Source organism: Cherax quadricarinatus, chromosome 18 (genome assembly GCF_038502225.1).
Source record: "Cherax quadricarinatus isolate ZL_2023a chromosome 18, ASM3850222v1, whole genome shotgun sequence".
NCBI lineage: Eukaryota > Metazoa > Arthropoda > Malacostraca > Decapoda > Parastacidae > Cherax > Cherax quadricarinatus.
Genome location: NC_091309.1, coordinates 14,893,851 through 14,911,263, shown reverse-complemented (window position 1 = coordinate 14,911,263; position 17,413 = coordinate 14,893,851). Strand labels below are relative to the sequence as shown.

Below are 17,413 nucleotides of genomic sequence, written 5' to 3'. Positions count from 1 at the left end.
TTTATGAAAAAGAGGACAAATGAGTATACAGTGGACCCCCGCATAACGATTACCTCCGAATGCGACCAATTATGTAAGTGTATTTATGTAAGTGCGTTTGTACGTGTATGTTTGGGGGTCTGAAATGGACTAATCTACTTCACAATATTTCTTATGGGAACAAATTCGGTCAGTACTGGCACCTGAACATACTTCTGGAGTGAAAAAATATCGTTAACCGGGGGTCCACTGTATATACAAGGTATGATATAGCACGTAATGAAAGTACAGCAGGGCACCGCCTTACATTCAGCTAACATGGCGATTTCAAATTATGACCAAAACTTGCTATACGGCTCTGGTCTTTCTAATACGGTGCGCCCCACCCACTTTGTTTACATTCTCCATGAGCACATCTCTCTATTATGTCTGGAAATTTTCCAAATTTCAAGTATTTTAAAGTTATTGCATATTTTAAATGTACTCTGTACATTTAAAATATGCAATAACAGGTACACATTTAAAATACTTTTAAATGTGTACCTGTACCTATATATACTTACACACTGTGCTGGCATGCAGGTACACATTAAAATCACTAAGTCTCTCTCTAGTCTCGGTGCCATATAATAATCTCTTGGGCGCATTAAATGTCGTATATTACGTTAATACAGTGGACCCCCGGTTAACGATATTTCTTCACTCCAGAAGTATGTTCAGGTGCCAGTACTGACCGAATTTGTTCCCTGGTCACAGACCAGGCCGCGGGGGCGTTGACCCCCGGAACTCTCTCCAGGTAAACTCCAGGTAAATAAGAAATATTGTGAAGTAGATTAGTCCATTTCAGACCCCCAAACATACACGTACAAACGCACTTACATAAATACACTTACATAATTGGTCACATTCGGAGGTAATCGTTATGCGGGGGTCCACTGTATAGACATTTCCATTAATCCATCTAAGATATTTTTTTCAAAATTATATAATAAACGAAGTGATGGTATCAGATATTTGGGGAATTGTCATGGATGGGTTTATGAAAGATAGGTTAAACCAAAGAAGGGGAAAAGGGAAAAAAGGTGGTGGTTATTGAGGTATTTGGGAGAAAAAAAACATTTCCATGGGGCAATGAAGGAATGTCAAAGGAGGGTTTAAACACTTTATGTGGGTGTGATGCATGGTTGAAAAGGGGCGAGAGGCAGTGGGGCAGAATGTTTGTCTAAGGGCAATTTGTAAATATTGTGCAGAAAATTAAATGAAATTGGAGGCTTGGGTACAAAAAGTATTAATCAGGGCCTGAAGAAGGGGTTTTTTGAGGTGGTTTGGTTTTGAACAAAAGAAGGGAAAAAAGTGAATGACTTGGGGGCGAAAAATAAAAGGGAAAGGAAGGTGGGTGGGGTGTTCAAAAGGTTGGGGAAGGGGGTAAAAGGAGGTTTGGGTGTTAAAAACATTTTTTTGCCATACTAGTGCAGTTGGGGATTGGGATACTGAAAAACATAAACAATTTATCTTTTTTACTATCATAAAAAAACAATCTTTGATCTAAGTTTCTACAATAAAAAAAATCTTTAATATATTAAAATCTGAAAAAAATCTTTATTTTTTGGTAATATATATATATTTTTTTTTTTTCAAAAGCGGCCTCCCCCCAGGCGGGGTTTTAAAAAAGAAAACCCCCAAAAGAAAATATTTCATCATCATTCAACATTTTACCACACTCTTTATACTTTTTTTGCAGAGGTGCTCAGAATACAACAGTCAAACATACACATATAAAAATACACAACATACCCCTAAAATCCAATACCCCAAACCCTCCTTTGTGACTTGTCCTTTTTCCGGACTAAGTCCCTATAAAAATAACCGTTTCCTAACCCCTTCCAAAATATTATTACCCCCAACAGATCCCGGGGCCCAAAAGCCACCCTCATTCTCCTATCTAACCGCTCTGCACGCTTTTGAAGCCCCGCCCCCCCCCACAAACCCCCTTTTCCCCCCTCCCCCAAACCCCCCTTCGGGGCTACCCCCCCCCTTCCTTCCCATAGATTTATATGCCCATGTCATTCTACTTTGATCCATTCTCTCAAAATGAAAACCCCTAACCCCCTTTCTCCCCCTCTGACTTCCTTTTTTCTTCCCCAATTTCACCCAATTTTTCTATTTTCCCAACCCTTAAACAGGACATCCCCCTTCCCCCAACCGCCTTTGCTGCTTTTTACCACCAATTTACATAAAAGAGTGTTGGTTACTATATTTTCCCCTTTTCCTTCTTTGCCTCCATAGTAAGTTTTTGACCCCCCTATCCTCAAGCACCCTCACCTTTTTCCCTCATAAAATTCTAGATTAACCTCACCCTTTCAAAATCCACCCCCCACACATCAACTCCCAAGTATCAAAACATTCACTTCTTCCATACTCCTCCCCCCCAATTTGATACCCAAATTTTTTTCTTTATCTAAATCATTTGACCCTCATCACCCTTTTTTCCATTTTCCTTTCAACTTTCTCCCTTTTACACATTCCCAAACTCTCCACAAACCCTTTTAAATTTTTCTTTGAATCTCCCATAAGCACATATTAAAAGTAACTTGTCAACCCCCATTTAATTTGATTCCCATAATTTAATCCCCCCTCCCCCAAACCCCTAGATTTACTTCTTTAAAACCCCTTTATAAATATTTAAACAAATGGTGACATTAAAATCCCTGTCTAAACCTCTTTTCCCGGGTAGTCTCCTCTCTTCTACCCCCCTAACCTAGCCTCACTATCCTCAAAAAAACTCTTTACACTTTAAATTTTAAACCCCCTTTCATATACTTTCATCTAATTTTTTCCCTCCCCCCCATCTTTCCTTTTCTAAATCAAAATGCAATAAAATTTCCCCTATTTTATCAAAACTGTTCCATTTTGCTTCCAATGTCCCCCATCTACAATCCCTCCCCCTCTAAAACCTCCCTATCATAACCCACATTCTGTCTTCCCTTAATTCAATTAAAACCCCTACAAATTTTCCCTGGTATCTCATGCTTATTCCTCTATAATTTTACAGTCTTTTTTGTCCCCTTCCTTTATATAAAGGACTATAATCCCCCCAATCCCATTCCCTTCCCTTTCCTCATTTATTAAAAAAAAACAGCCACCAAACACTTTTCCCCCCTTTTTTAACATTTTCATGATCCCATAAATTCCAGCTCTTTCCCCCCTTTCATTTCGTAATCCCCCAATTCCTCCCCCCCTTTAAATTCTGTCTTCTTCATCAAAAAGATGGTATACCTCCTGACCAGTGCTAAATTACTCCCTCTTTTTCTTCCTTAACTTTTAAATTTCCCTAAAATTTTCCCCATCTACCCAATACCTCCATCTCCCCATCTCTCCCCTACTCTGTTTTAATACAAATCCATATCCTAGGCCAACGTTTAAATCATCCAAAAATTTTTCTTTTTTTATTAAAATTTCTTGCAGTCCCTCTCCCACCCCTATTCTCTCCTTTGCCCTCTTTACCTTTCTTTCTCTCCATATACCTCTCTTTTTTTCACCTGCTTTTAAAACCCCTCTCATCCTTTTTTCTTTTTTTCCCCCCACTTTCATTACCAAACCTCCCCTTTCCTCCCCCCACCTCCTTAACCAAAACTTCCCCACATTCAATACTGCATTTTAAAACTTTCCAACCCCCTTAACCCCCCATCATCTTTACTAGCCCCCTTTTTGCCAATAGTCCATATCTCACCCCCAAATTCCTCCCCCTTAGTTTATAAATTTCCCTCCTCTTTCTTGTTGTTCCCTTCCCCTTTTCCCCTCTACCTCTTACTCTCTGTGCTACAACTAAATAATGATCCATTATCAGTTCCTCATAAACATGTAAACCTGGAGCCTACCCATTTTATCCCAATAAATCTAATAAACTACTTTCTTTCCCTTACCATCTACCTTGTATATTTATTTATCCTCTTTTTAAAAAATATTATTATTACCAAATTTCTTTTTTTCCCTAGCTCAATTAAAAGGGTCCCCATTTTTTACCCCAAAAAATTTTCTACTCCTTATAACATTTTTACCCCTTTAGCATTAAATCCCCAAACCATTTCCCACTTGATTCAAAACTCCCCACGATTCCTTTAATTTTCCCTCTCTCTCTCTCCTCTCCTTTCTTTTCCAGGTGTTCATTTTTATAACCCACTTTTTACATCAATCTTTATTTTCTCCCATAATCCTTGAAATTTAAAACATTTATAGTCCCCCTTTTTCCATAAAATCCTTAACATTATTTCTCCTTCTTTTGCTCTAACTCTTTTGAAACCCCCGACTAATCCCCTTTTTTCCTCCCTGAAACTCTCCCACCCCCTTTAGCTTTTTTTATTAAAAGGACATCCCGCTTCTTTCATTTAACACCAATCATCTCTTTCTTATCATCTGCCCCTCCACCAAATTTAGACTTCCCTTTTAATTTTCTTCTTTTTATTCTTTTTAGTAATCTTTCGGAAAAAGGTTCAGCCCTTTTTCCCCCCATTTTTGTTGACTTTAAACACGGAAATTTTCGGAGGAAGATTTTTTTCCACTTCCCCCGGGTATAAAGGAAAATTAATAAGACCAAGAACTATTAAAATAAAATCAAAGAAAACCAGATGAGTGTGTATAAATAAATTTACATTTTTGTAGTGTATAATAATGAAGTAGCAAAAACATGCCTGTAATCTTGCATTTTATGGACAGACAAAAACATGAAACCTCCATCATTAAAAAATCACAGGCCTTTTTCACCCGCGGGGCGTAGTATCCTGGGGGGTTGCTTTTACCAACCTACATATACAATACTATATACATGTAAATAATAAATTATAATTAAAAACTTTTTACAAAAATATTTATATAAATCCTAAAATAATAATTTTAAAACCTCATTACCCCACCACATGGTAACCCCTTCTGACATCAGTGTCACATAGTCATAACCAGTTACGGTTATACACCTCCTTACTCCGATTATAACACTTTCCCCAGTGTCCCCACCTCTTTTCTGTGTTATGGGCCCCTTTTTCCGCCCCACCCTTTTTCCCTGTTGTGCGCTCCTTCTCTCCGTGTCACCGACACCCATTCTTGTCACCCCGACACTCCTTTCTACCGGTTCCAGGGCCCCCCTTGTCTCCTCACACACCATCTCTACTGTGTCCATTTGACACCTTGTCTGTTCACACACACCACCTTTGTGTCCCACAACCCCCTTTTCTGTTAAAACACTCTTTCTGGGCTGTTCCCCCATGTCTTTTTCAGGGCAGCCAAAAACCCCCTTTAGGCAGGGTTCCAAAAGGGCCCCCAGGGGAAGTCCCAAAAACGGCCGAAACTACAACCAGGGCCCGGAACAGTCCCGGGCCCACAAACAAGCCCCGACCGGCCCCCAGGTAACTAAGTCCGGGGAACTGAAAGGCAGGGACCGCAGTTTACTGAAATTTTCGTGATCTGAAAATCACCTTAAATGTCCCAGGGGAGTCGGAATACTCTCTGGGATAGATTTCCTAAGGTGGTTTTTAATACTATCACTGCCAGATGTATCCCCGGGGGGGTCTGGAAAACTGTTTCTAAGGCCCGTAGATATAAACCCTGGTGGTGGGGGATTGCTAAGACCAGTAGAAACACGTGGTGGTCAGGGGGAATCGTCTACTGCCAGGAATTCACCGAAGGGGTCAGTGAAACTTTTTCCAGTAGATTTTAAAAAGATGGTCTGGGTTTAAAACTGTTTCTGGCCTCAATGTCCCCCAAATTTGGGGTTTTATACGACCCAGTGGTACTACAGGCGGCAGGTTAACAATCTAACCACTAGTTTGGGGAGGCCCCACAGTGGGCGATGAGCTTGTTTCCAAGCATGTGGCGTGTTAGATGGAGTGAATGGGGAAAGGTTTTTTGGGGCCTGATGAGCTGTTGGGGTGTGGCAGGGAAAATTCGTAGGGAACAGGGGAAAAAGGTTGCGGACTTAAGTCCTGGAAATGGGGAATACAATGCCTGCATTTAAAGGAGGGTTTTGAGATTTGGCATGGGGGGGTTCAAATTTTTATCTAGGAAAAAAGATTATCAGTGATGGTGAAAGTGTTGAATGATGAAAGTATTTTTTTTTTAGTCACCCCGCCTCTTAGAAAAGGGTGTTAAAAAAAAATTAAATACCATCAAGCTATAAAAAATCTTTCAAAAAAAAAATATTACAATCAAGTAAATTTAAGGCTTATCTACCTTGAACAGCAGTAGTCTGTTAGTTTTAGCTCTTACACCCCATAAAATTCTCCCCTGGCTCTTGCACTACGGGCCCCCAAATGACTGAGGTTCGAGATGTTCTTTACAACTCAAACTCACAATGAAGCCAACTGTAGCTGAAACCGAAAAAAATAAAGGGTTTTTAAAAACGTAATGACATGATTGCAAAAAAACCATGGTTGGTGGATCAATCCGCAGGATTGTAAAACCCCGGGTTTGAGTTTCAACTCACTTTTGGGTTAATCCCCCCTATGTGGCTGTTTTGAAAACATTTTAAACACTGTTTTATAATAAATTTAAATGTAACATAATCAATTATTTCCCATCAAGATTTCGGAGACCAAAAAGGGAAAAATAATCACCACCTTATTCTCTAGCTGCTTTGGGGTCAACTCGTTAAAGTCTGCATTGCATTAGTTGGTATTCGTATGACCTCAGAACCCCGGTCGGCACATTCAGCAGGGGAGGTTTTGATCTTTTTGTCATTTTTTAATAGGTTTTCTTCTTCAACATATTTTTTTGAACAAGATCTTGCCTCCTCAGGGAAATTTAACCCAAATTTCATTAATTTATATCTACTGACACCATCCGATTTTATCCCTGTGTAATTTAAATATCAGGATATATTTTTTAACAGGCCATGTATCCCACTAAGGCAGGGTGACAAAAAAAAAAAACAAGTGTTTTTCATTAAAATTTTTAATTTATACAGGACAACAATTACAGCCCTTTTTTCCCATTTAACCCTTATGAAAACAAGGGTCACAGAGGAAGAATTCTTTCCCTTTTTCCCTGGAAAAACCTCAAATACAATAATAAAACGGCCTCTCCTCATGCGTACTCTTTTACCCCGCCCCGACTTATGGGGGCTCTCGATTAAAATTATACCAAAAACAGTAATTAACAGAGGGGATTTCCCCTATTCTGTTTATTTCAATATAGTAAATAATGTATAAACATTTAAAAAAATACCAAAATGTTATAAAAGGTGCAAAAGGGGACTTAAAAAAATATCAAAAAATGGCTGACACAAAATCCTACCATTATAGTCGCCTTTCTTGCGACAAAATTTATTTCGTGGTCGGGGCGAAATCCTTTTTTAAGGAGAGGCTGTAACAAAAAAATAAAAAAGGGAAAAGAAGAAAAAAAAACTTTGGAAGAATCCAAAAAATTTTACAACTACAGATAAAATAAAATGCATACCCTAGATCTTTTTAATCCTTTCAGGGTTTCCCACTATCGGCAAAAAGGGTTTTGATGAACTACATTCTAAATTTAGCGCCTTCAAATCTAAGGGAAAGCTGGGGGCCCATATGAAAGAATGGGGCTAGGCAATGGGCGGTATAAAAAAAAACCTGCGAATCCGGGAAAAAAAACTTTTCAGTGTTTTGGGTTTAAAACAGGACTTTGCCCGTTTTTCCCTCGGGATTTATGATGGTATTCTAGTTTCTGGTCTCATTTAAGAATGGAAAACATATTAAAAAAAATAAAAGTTTTGATTTTTTACAAAAAAAATTGAAATTATCAAAAAAGAAATCTTGATTTTTTAAATTAAAAATAAACAAATCATCTCGCTCCTCATTCAACTGGGAGTCTAATATTCTTTTACAATTTGATATTATTTTAATTTCTACATAATGCAGTATCTGCATAACAGTAAATCTTCTATTTTTTGAAAAAAATTTAAAAGAAAATCAAAAAAATGTAAGAGGGCGTGGGGGGGGGACTAATGAACAGAAATGTTATTTTAGTGAGGAATGTCTTTCTTGTTTTTTTGGACCCCTTTTGAAATTGGGATCTTTTTAAATTTGTGTGAATGGGAAAAAGCTAAATTCACCACTTTTTGGATAGGAAATCAAAGGGGGGTTTTTGTCTATTGAGAAAAATGGGTTTAGGAAAAAGTTTATTTTCACTTTACACTGGGTCGAAAAAAAATCAAGTGGGGAAAAAAGGGTTAAACATCATCAAGACCGCTAACCGGGGGGAGCATTTTTCTTAAGTTTTTTATCAAAATTTAACTTTTTTTATTATGATTGGGGAAAAGATTTCATCTTTTTATAAAGAAAAAAAATTTTTTTTTTTTGTTTTAAACCCCAAACAATCGGGGGGGGCCTGGCCCTAAATTTAAAAACAATGAGCATCCCGGGTTTTGATATGTTAATAAAAGTAATGAGAAATGATTTTTTTAACTCGGGGGTATATTGGAGTCAAAAAGTTTTCTATGGGGGCAAAGAAGGGAATGTTAAAAATATTCCCAAAACCTTTGGGTGAACTTGGGGGTAAATGGCAAAAAGAGGGTTGGGGGTGGAGATGTCCTGTCTAAGGGGAATGTGGTGTAAATATTTAAAATTGGGTGGAATTAGAAGGGGGGGTTAATAAAAAAATTAGCGAGGGCAAAGGGGTTGTTGAGGGGGTTTGGTCATTTAAAAAATGGATCAAAGTAGAAACATGGAAAGCAATAAACATAAAAGGAAAAAGGGGGGTGGTCCTCAAAGGGGTTTGGGAAAAAGGGGAAAGGGGGTTTTTTTGGGGAGGCTTGGACTTAGCGGCATGGCTTTAGAAGGGTGAATGGGGGCGAAGAATTCCTGGGGCTGTTGGGGAGAGGGGTAATTTTGTAAAGGGGTTCAGAAAACCTTTTTATATAGTGGGCTTGGTCCAAGGGGGGGGAATTCAGTTTTAGGAATGTTTTTATCTATCTTTATGTTCCAAATTTTACACCCCTTCCCTAAAGGGATTTAAGGTTAAGAAAGAAAGATTTTTTTTTTTTTTTTTTTTTGTCACCCCTTTGGGGGGAAAGATTTTTAAAAAAAAAAAGAAATAGGTTAATAATTAAAAAGTCCTTTGGGGGAAACATTTACTTAAATGGGGTACTATTAAAGGGAACCTGAATCAAGCAGCAATTTTTAATATAGGAATGTTTTTTCCTTGGTCTCCCCGCCTTGGAATGATTTAACCTAAAAAAAAAAAATTATAATTATTCTTAAAAAGCCAAAAAAATTCCTTGGAAATTACAAACCTTCATTTTACTGATCTGTTGAGCCTTTAGACCTCTTTTTCTTGTAAGGGCCCTTTTGAGGGCAATAGTTGCCTAAAGCTTTCTATTATCCTCAACTTAAAAAAGAGTTTCCTTTTTGCTGGGTCATTTCAACTTAGGCTTTAATTTTCCCTCTTGAGTTCCCGCATGTCCTTTTGCTTTTTTTAAAAAAAAAAAAAAAAAAAAAAAAAAAAAATACCTATCAATATTACTATTTCCAGTTTTATCATTTTTATTTCATGAAAAATCTAAACCTGCAGGGGGTCATACAGCACCTCATATAACATTAATATTTAAAAATATCACCTGATATTGGGTTTTTGCGATCAAAAATGGCAATACTCCCCCTTAATGCTTTAAAATGCCTAATAAAAGTCAAAAAAATCACTAACAACTTACATTTTTAAGGGAAAAATTTCAATTAATAAAAAACTAATAATGTTAAACTGTAAAACCTGTGCTTTTAGTATGATGTACACGCATTCTTTTTCTTTTAATTCTGCTGTTCCCTTCTTTCATCCTTGTCAGCCTTGCTTTGCATGTTTTTAGTCTTGATTTATTAAAGAATTGCATCTCAGGGTTTTTCCTCCCTGTCGGTCATAATTTGATTCTGTAGTAATAAAAAAAAAATTTCCATTAAAATGGGTAAACAAATCTACAGAAACTTTGACTATGGGATAATGAAAATATTTAGAAAAGTGAGTCTTAAAGTGAATAATAAAATTTCTGTAGGGGGGTAAAAACAGTTTTTAAAATATTTGGGCCTGGGAAACCGGGGCTGATCATGTAATCCCAAGAAATCTAAAGGCCCCGCTGTGGGCAAAATTTTACTGGAAAGTGTAAATAACCCAAAGGGCGCTTCTTTTTCTGGTTCAAAAAGTCTTTTAGTCAAGCATGAAACCCCTAAATTTTATTCAAAAAATTTTTTCATGGGTTTACACTGTAATTAGTTTTAATTAATAATAAAGTACAGTATATTAATTTACTTGGTATGGTTAACTTATCATTTGTTGAAATATCTCAAACATTATTTATTTAAAAAAATTTAACTCTTCTTTGACAAACAAATAGGTGACCCCATATCTGCTGGTTCTTTCCCCCTATGGTTCAACAACTAGAATGCTACATTCTTTCAAGACAAAAAAAATTGTTTGGGGGAAATTTTACAAAGGACATCCTTTAAAGATGGGGGTTCCCCAGACAAGATATTAAAAGGCCCAAGGGAAAATGAGCCTGAAAATAATTTTAAATTGGCTTCCTCAAAATAATTCTCTACATTTCTCTCATTTTGCAACTTCTAAATCTCTGTTAACAATATAATAACCTGCTTGGGGTTTTTGTCTCCTCAAATGATTGCTCATGAAAGGAAAATTACAACTGTCGCTTTTGAGTTTCCCTTTAATTGACTGAGAGCTATCCGTTTATTATTTGTTTCTCCATCTGTTGCTGATCTATGATCTCCCCCATTTCATCCCACGGGGAAAAAAATTAATTTTAATATAAATAAAATTCAAAAGCTCTGGGAAAATATCAAAATCTTTTTAGCCCACACACATCAAATATCCTTTTTTTGACAACCCGAAAACTACCACTGAAAATCACCCCTCATTTACTATAAGTTAAAAGTGGAGCCCCGGGGCATCTCATTAACCTTTCAAGTGATACAAGTCTTCTTTCATTCATTTTTCAACTTTTTTTCTCCTTTTTTTTTTTTCCATGTATGTCTTTTTATTTTAATTTTTTCCTCATCATTTCACCCCGTGAATCAGGCCTCCTGCAACCCTCTCCCCCATTATACAAACCTCGATGCACAGTAACACTGCATGTTTAATTCCCTACAACAATTCTCTATAACCCTTTTCCCTTTTTTCCCAAACTAGTGGGAACCCTCTTAAACTTTTATTATTTTTGCAAAGGAAAAAAATTCTTGTTTTGTGGGACTTCAAAATGTTAAAAATGTACATACATGCAGGGGAACTAGTGCGGGGACAATACCTTTTTCATATACTTATGAACCTCCTTTTTATGACTTTGAGTGTTTTGGGTACAGATTTTTTGTGTTCTGTTTCTCACGGTTCCCAGCTCAAGTGACAAGGCGTTTTAGTTGATCTTGGCCTCCGCTTCAGAGAAATACAGTCTTCTCTGTTCAAGTGTCTGTTTGGATCATTGTTAATTTTTATTTCTTTTGAAGTTTCATTACAAATAATTTGCATTACCATAATAATTTTTTTTTTTTCAACAAGTGGTCGCTCCCAGACATACCCAGAAAAAAAAATCCCAAAAAAAAAAATACTTTCATCATCATTCAACACTTTTACCACCTCCCAAAATTTTCACTGTTTTGCAAGGGGCTGAATACAACAGTTTAGAAGCATACTTTTAAAAATACACAAAATATCCTCCCCAAATCCAATATCCCAAACCCCCCTTTAAAGTGCAGGCAGGCTTCCCCTTTCCAGGACTCAAGTCCCACTTTTAAAAAAACCGGTTTCCCCGGAAACCCCCTTTACAAATATTACCCTTACCTCCAACAGATGCAGGTCCCGACCATTGCTCCCTTCACTCCTATCAACCCCTCCTTTAACTTGCTGGGTAAGCCCTGCCCAAAAAACTCCACCCCCCCTCCAACCCTTTGAGACCCCCACCTGCCTTTCCCCCATAGATTTATTGTTTCCTGTCATTCTCTTTGATCCATTTCTCTAAATGCCAAACCATAATAAAATCTTTTTTTTACATGTCAACCTTAAAGGCCTAGTGACATCAGGGCATTCAATACAGAAAGCCCCTTTTTTTGCAGAGCATTTCAGGCAAATTAAGTCAATTTGTCCCCAGTCAGCTAACACCTCCTATTTTCTGCTGGTGAACAGGACGCAGGTGTCTCAGAAAATACATCCCAATGTTTCCACCCACTGGGGATTGAACCAGGCGTAATGTATGAGCTGATTGTTGGAATCAAACTGGCCCCAGTTATTAAATTTCAAAACAGAAAAAAATGGTAACAATGAAATCTTTAGTTAAAAATGAACAGAATAAAAAAATAATTTAAGGGTTTTAGGAGGGGTTTTGAGGCTTTTTTGAATTCCCGAGGAATGGAAATGGGATGACCAAGAGAGTAAATATAGGGATTTCTCAAAGGGCTTGGTGAAAAAAGAGTCTAAATCTACATCCAGGGTTTTTCAGTGTTTGGGTATGAACAATTTACATTTTGAAGATTTAGAAAACAAATTACTATTTCAGTTCAAAGGTGGGAATTCACTGTCGCTTCTTTGGGGGAAACCCAGTTCACCCAACTGAATTATGTGGAATTTTTTTTTTTTTTTTTTTTTTTTTGTTAATTTCGCCTGGGGGGGGGCCCCTTTTAAAAATTCCCCATCCAAAACCTTTTTACACAACAATTTTTTCTGATTACGCCTCCCCTTAACACATTTTGCTCCTAAAACCACGCCCAAAACCCCTTAACCCTTTTTACTTTTCACCCCCTTTCGAAATTTACCCCTTCACTAATTTTAAAAAAATAAAAAATTTTTTTTCTTATGGGGAAAAAAATCTTTTCCCATTTAATGACACAAATTAAATTTGGTGGGGGGTTGGAATTTGTCCCTGGTTAGCATTGGGCGGAATATGGGAAAGGGTTTTGGGGGGGTTTGAGCTATTTTCAGCCCAAATTCCCTTGTTAGTTGACCCAAACTATAGATTTTTTTTAACCCATTTTATTTCCCAAATATGAATTTCTGGTATATTTTTAATGTTTATACAGTAGTGTACTATATATTGAAATAAAAAGAGTAGAGGAAATGAGCTCTAATATACATTATTTAGGTATTAATACTGGTCAGAGAGCCCGTTGTAAGTTCAAGGCATTGGTAAACGAATACGTCGCTAAGTGAGGAGAGGCTGTATTTACAAATTACATTAATAACATGCAATGGTTCAGCTTCAGCAGTTACAGTGACCACAATACATTAACAGATGGCATAAATGTTAACAACATAACAATTTTTTATACAAAGGAAAAAAATATACATGTACAGTGGACCCCCGCTTAACGATCACCTCCAAATGCGACCAATTATGTAAGTGTATTTATGTAAGTGCGTTTGTACGTGTATGTTTGGGGGTCTGAAATGGACTAATCTACTTCACAATATTCCTTATGGGAACAAATTCGGTCAGTACTGGTACCTGAACATACTTCTGTAATGAAAAAAGATCGTTAATCGGGGGTCCACTGTATAAGCAAATCCACCTTCAACTCTTCTAAAAGGAAAAGAAGATAGGTACAATACATGTGAAATGTTTTGCTTACCAAGAGCCTTTGAAATCTATTACATAGGTAAATATAGCATAGAAAGATAAATATAATGTAGATGTTGCCAAGGTTGTAAACTGAGGAAAAGTAGAGCCAAAGGGATACTCGAGCATTTTTCTTCATAGAATAAAATGAATTAAAAGTAACAACTGCTGCAAACACCGGAAATCTTAATAAAATATATGATGAAGAAATTACTTTAACGGGACACCACGAGCATATCTCTGTTCCTGCAGCTACAAATATGCAATGTTTCACTTATAGTAGAGTTTTATTAAGTCACAACTTGGTAGAGCTCTGCCCTGAGCAATTCATCATCCCAAAAAATGCTTGTTCCTCACATTGTGTCTTATCTACACTTGTCAGCATTATGCTGACAAGTATGGGTATGTATCTGCAAAGACATCACATCCAGATCAACAACTACTATACTGACAAATAACACATTTACAGGAAAAAAAAAGCACCAACCTCCACTTTAGTTGCATATTCTTTGACTGTTTCTTCAAGTTTAACATGAAGTATCTGATTTTGTTCCAAGAGCTGCTTGCCATATGTTGCTGCCAATATAGTGTTCCTTTCAGATTCCTCCAGACGCTGCTGAAGGTTGGCCAGTTTTAAGCTCTGATTGTCGTCCATTGTGCACAGGTATCCTCTTGGTATTTTTGGCCAGTCAATTAGTTCTACATTTACAAATAGGTACCATTAGTTCTGTATAATAAAAATGAATGTTACAATGCATTTATTTAAATTAGTTAAATTTCTGCATGCCAAGAAATCCATACCACGGGCGAGATTTGAACCTACGGTCAGAGAGTCTCAAAACTCCAGACCGTCGCGTTAGCCACTGGACCAGCTAGCCATAATAAGATTCGTCCTAGTTGGACGAATCTTATTGTGGCTAGCTGGTCCAGTGGCTAACGCGATGGTCTGGAGTTTTGAGACTCTAACTGCAGGTTCAAATCCCGCCCGTGGTATGGTTTGTTTGCAATCATGTCATTACGGTTTCGTGAGTCATGCCAAGCAATGCTAGTTTCCATAACTTTAACTTGAGTACTGGATCATAAAAGTGACAAATGTCTATCTGCACTTTTTACTACAGTACAGTATTTGAATAATTTAAATCACCGATCACCTTACAATTTTAACCATTTACTTAGTGCTAAATTTAATGAAGTCCCATAAGAGAAAGCTTTTTTTTTTTTTTTTTTTGTACCTATCTGGATAGAAAAAAATATTGTTTATTAGTGTAAATTCTAGAACATCATTTTAAAAATTTAACACCAAAAATATAAAAAATATAAATATAAAAATTCCAGAAAAAAATCATTACTTAGCAAAGCTACAGTCTACCTGTTGGTTATTTGAATAATGATAGCTATACACTACAGCACTAATTAATAATAAATGTACTTATGTGTACCTGTACCTAAATAAACTTATTTACCATCTAACTTTATATTATTTTTTACACAATTCCCCTCAGCCATTTAGGGAACGTAAGCTTGCTCAAGGTTTTAAATATAATGTTTAAAATGCATAACTTAAGAAAGTTGGGCTTCTATCCAATAGGGTCTTTTTATCCTTTTCCCCAGGATGCAACCCAAGAGTCAGCAAACACTCTGGTACCTAATTACTGCTAAGTGAATAGGGGCAACAGGTTTAAGGAAACAAATTCAACGTTTCCACATGTGCCAAGATCAAACCCAGGTCCTTCAGACGTGAACCAAAAGCTCTTCTGCTTCTTGAGTTTTGAGATAAGATTTTAGAATTAGGCTGTCAGTTCACAACACACATGCATTTCTTTTCTAATAGATGTTGGTGAGGGGCTCTTGATTTAGGGAATTGGATCTGTGCTCCAGTTCCCCGAATTAAGCCTGAATGCCTTCCACATCCCCTCCAGCCGCTGTATAATCCTACGGGTTTAGCGCTTCCCCCTTATAATAATAATAATAATAATCTTTTCTAATAGTCAAAAGGGTACACAGATAATCAGCCCTCATATTGCATATTAAATTACGCACAAGGACTCCAACTGAAATAAGTCACTTTTTTTTGGGTTATCCCAGGCATTCTACGTGCTAATATGTATGATAATATATATTAATTGCATTTATGTGTATCTGTACCTGAATAAACATAATTCAAAATAAAATTAAAATTAAGTTTATTTAGGCACAGGTACACATAAGTACAATTATCATGTAAAGTAAAAGGACACAAGTGCAACTAATGTGACATTTATTGTGGCAACGTTTCGCTCTCCAGGAGCTTTATCAAGCCATTACAAACAATACATGGACACAGAGGGTATATAAAGGCTCAGAGTGAGGTGAATACTAGTGAGGTACCATTTCGATGTTCACTAGTGGTAGTAGTAGTAGTAGTGGTAGTGACAAAAGTAATACAATATGGTAGAGCAATTAATTCGTACATGAGTAAAAGGATATAAAAGCTATTACTTGGGTAATATAAAAATAGGTTGGACAAATGTAAACTGGAATGAGGCAGCTTGTTAATTGCTCTACCATATTGTATTACTTTTGTCACTACCACTACTACTACTACTACCACTAGTGAACATCGAAATGGTACCTCACTAGTATTCACCTCACTCTGAGCCTTTATATACCCTCTGTGTCCATGTATTGTTTGTAATGGCTTGATAAAGCTCCTGGAGAGCGAAACGTTGCCACAATAAATGTCACATTAGTTGCACTTGTGTCCTTTTACTTTACATATTGTCGGTAATTCTACCAACTTTATTACAATTATCATGCATGGTATAAATTACCTAGGATAACCCCCCCAAAAAAAGTCAAATGAAGTGATTTATTTCCATTTTGAATTTCAATTTGAATTAGGTTCCTTATTTCCATTATTGTCCATATATACCTTTTCCGCATGCACTGAGGTGTTATATCTCCCCTGGATCGAGTGGCAAGTGAAATACATAGTATTAATAAAAACAAAACAAAAAAACAATTGGGTAAGTAATAAGGTTTCATTTAGGTTCCTTATCAATTTTGAGTCAACTGACCCAGCCAAAATTCTTTCAAAAGAAACGGTTGGTGAGGGGCTCTTGATTTAGGGAATTGGATCTGTGCTCCAGTTCCCCAAATTAAGCCTGGATGCCTTCCACATCCCCCCCCCCAGGTGCTGTATAATCATCCGGGTTTAGCGCTTCCCCTTTGATTATAATAATAACAATATTAATTTCAAAAGAAACGCGTAAAATTACTTACAGTCCATAAAAACTTAGCTACTACATACCCAGCTGACTTTTTGTGAATGTGGACAATTTACTCTGAGCGTGAAATGAAAAAACATGGAATATTAAGAGCGGTATCACAATAAATAGGAAGACACGAGACACTTGTTGTTTTGTTACTGTTTGAAATCTCCTGCGCTGGGAGGGACACCTTATTAATTTGAAATATAAGTAAAATAAAATAAAATATAATATATAAATATAATAAAATAAAAAGTAAGATTATTTACACTCATTACACAAGTTTAATCTTTTACAATAAACGTAAGTAGTAACTTGTGTGTAAATGAACCGCCTTGGACAACCCATTCAAGTCTGACTGATTTACTTCAGTTTTGTCATTATATCTGGTGTAAACAAGATAATGACTGCAATATTATATGGAGCTTTACCTATTTATTTACTTACTTACTTATACTTGTAATAATGTTGGTAGAATTACCAACAATAAGTTAAGTACACTGCAACCCGTGCAACTAATGTGTCCATGGCTTCATATTAAGAAGTATAAATAATAGAAGTCCTCAGGTTGTTCTTCAACTCTATATATCCTTAGTTAGGCCTTATTTAGATTATG

General features: G+C 36.6%; 1 protein-coding gene across 1 annotated transcript in view; it reads right to left on the bottom strand.

Moving 5' to 3' along the window:
• The window catches only part of LOC128689411 (tropomyosin), a 33,245-nt gene extending 16,278 nt beyond the window's left edge, over positions 1 to 16,967 (bottom strand). The window contains exons 1-2 of the mRNA XM_070086496.1: positions 16,839 to 16,967; positions 14,037 to 14,248 (exon numbers count right to left, since the gene is read on the bottom strand). Of these exons, the coding sequence (XP_069942597.1) occupies positions 14,037 to 14,204 (168 nt within the window). The 5' untranslated portion in view covers positions 14,205 to 14,248; positions 16,839 to 16,967. The remainder of the gene's footprint in view (positions 1 to 14,036; positions 14,249 to 16,838) is intronic.
• Between the last annotated feature and the right edge of the window lie 446 nt (positions 16,968 to 17,413).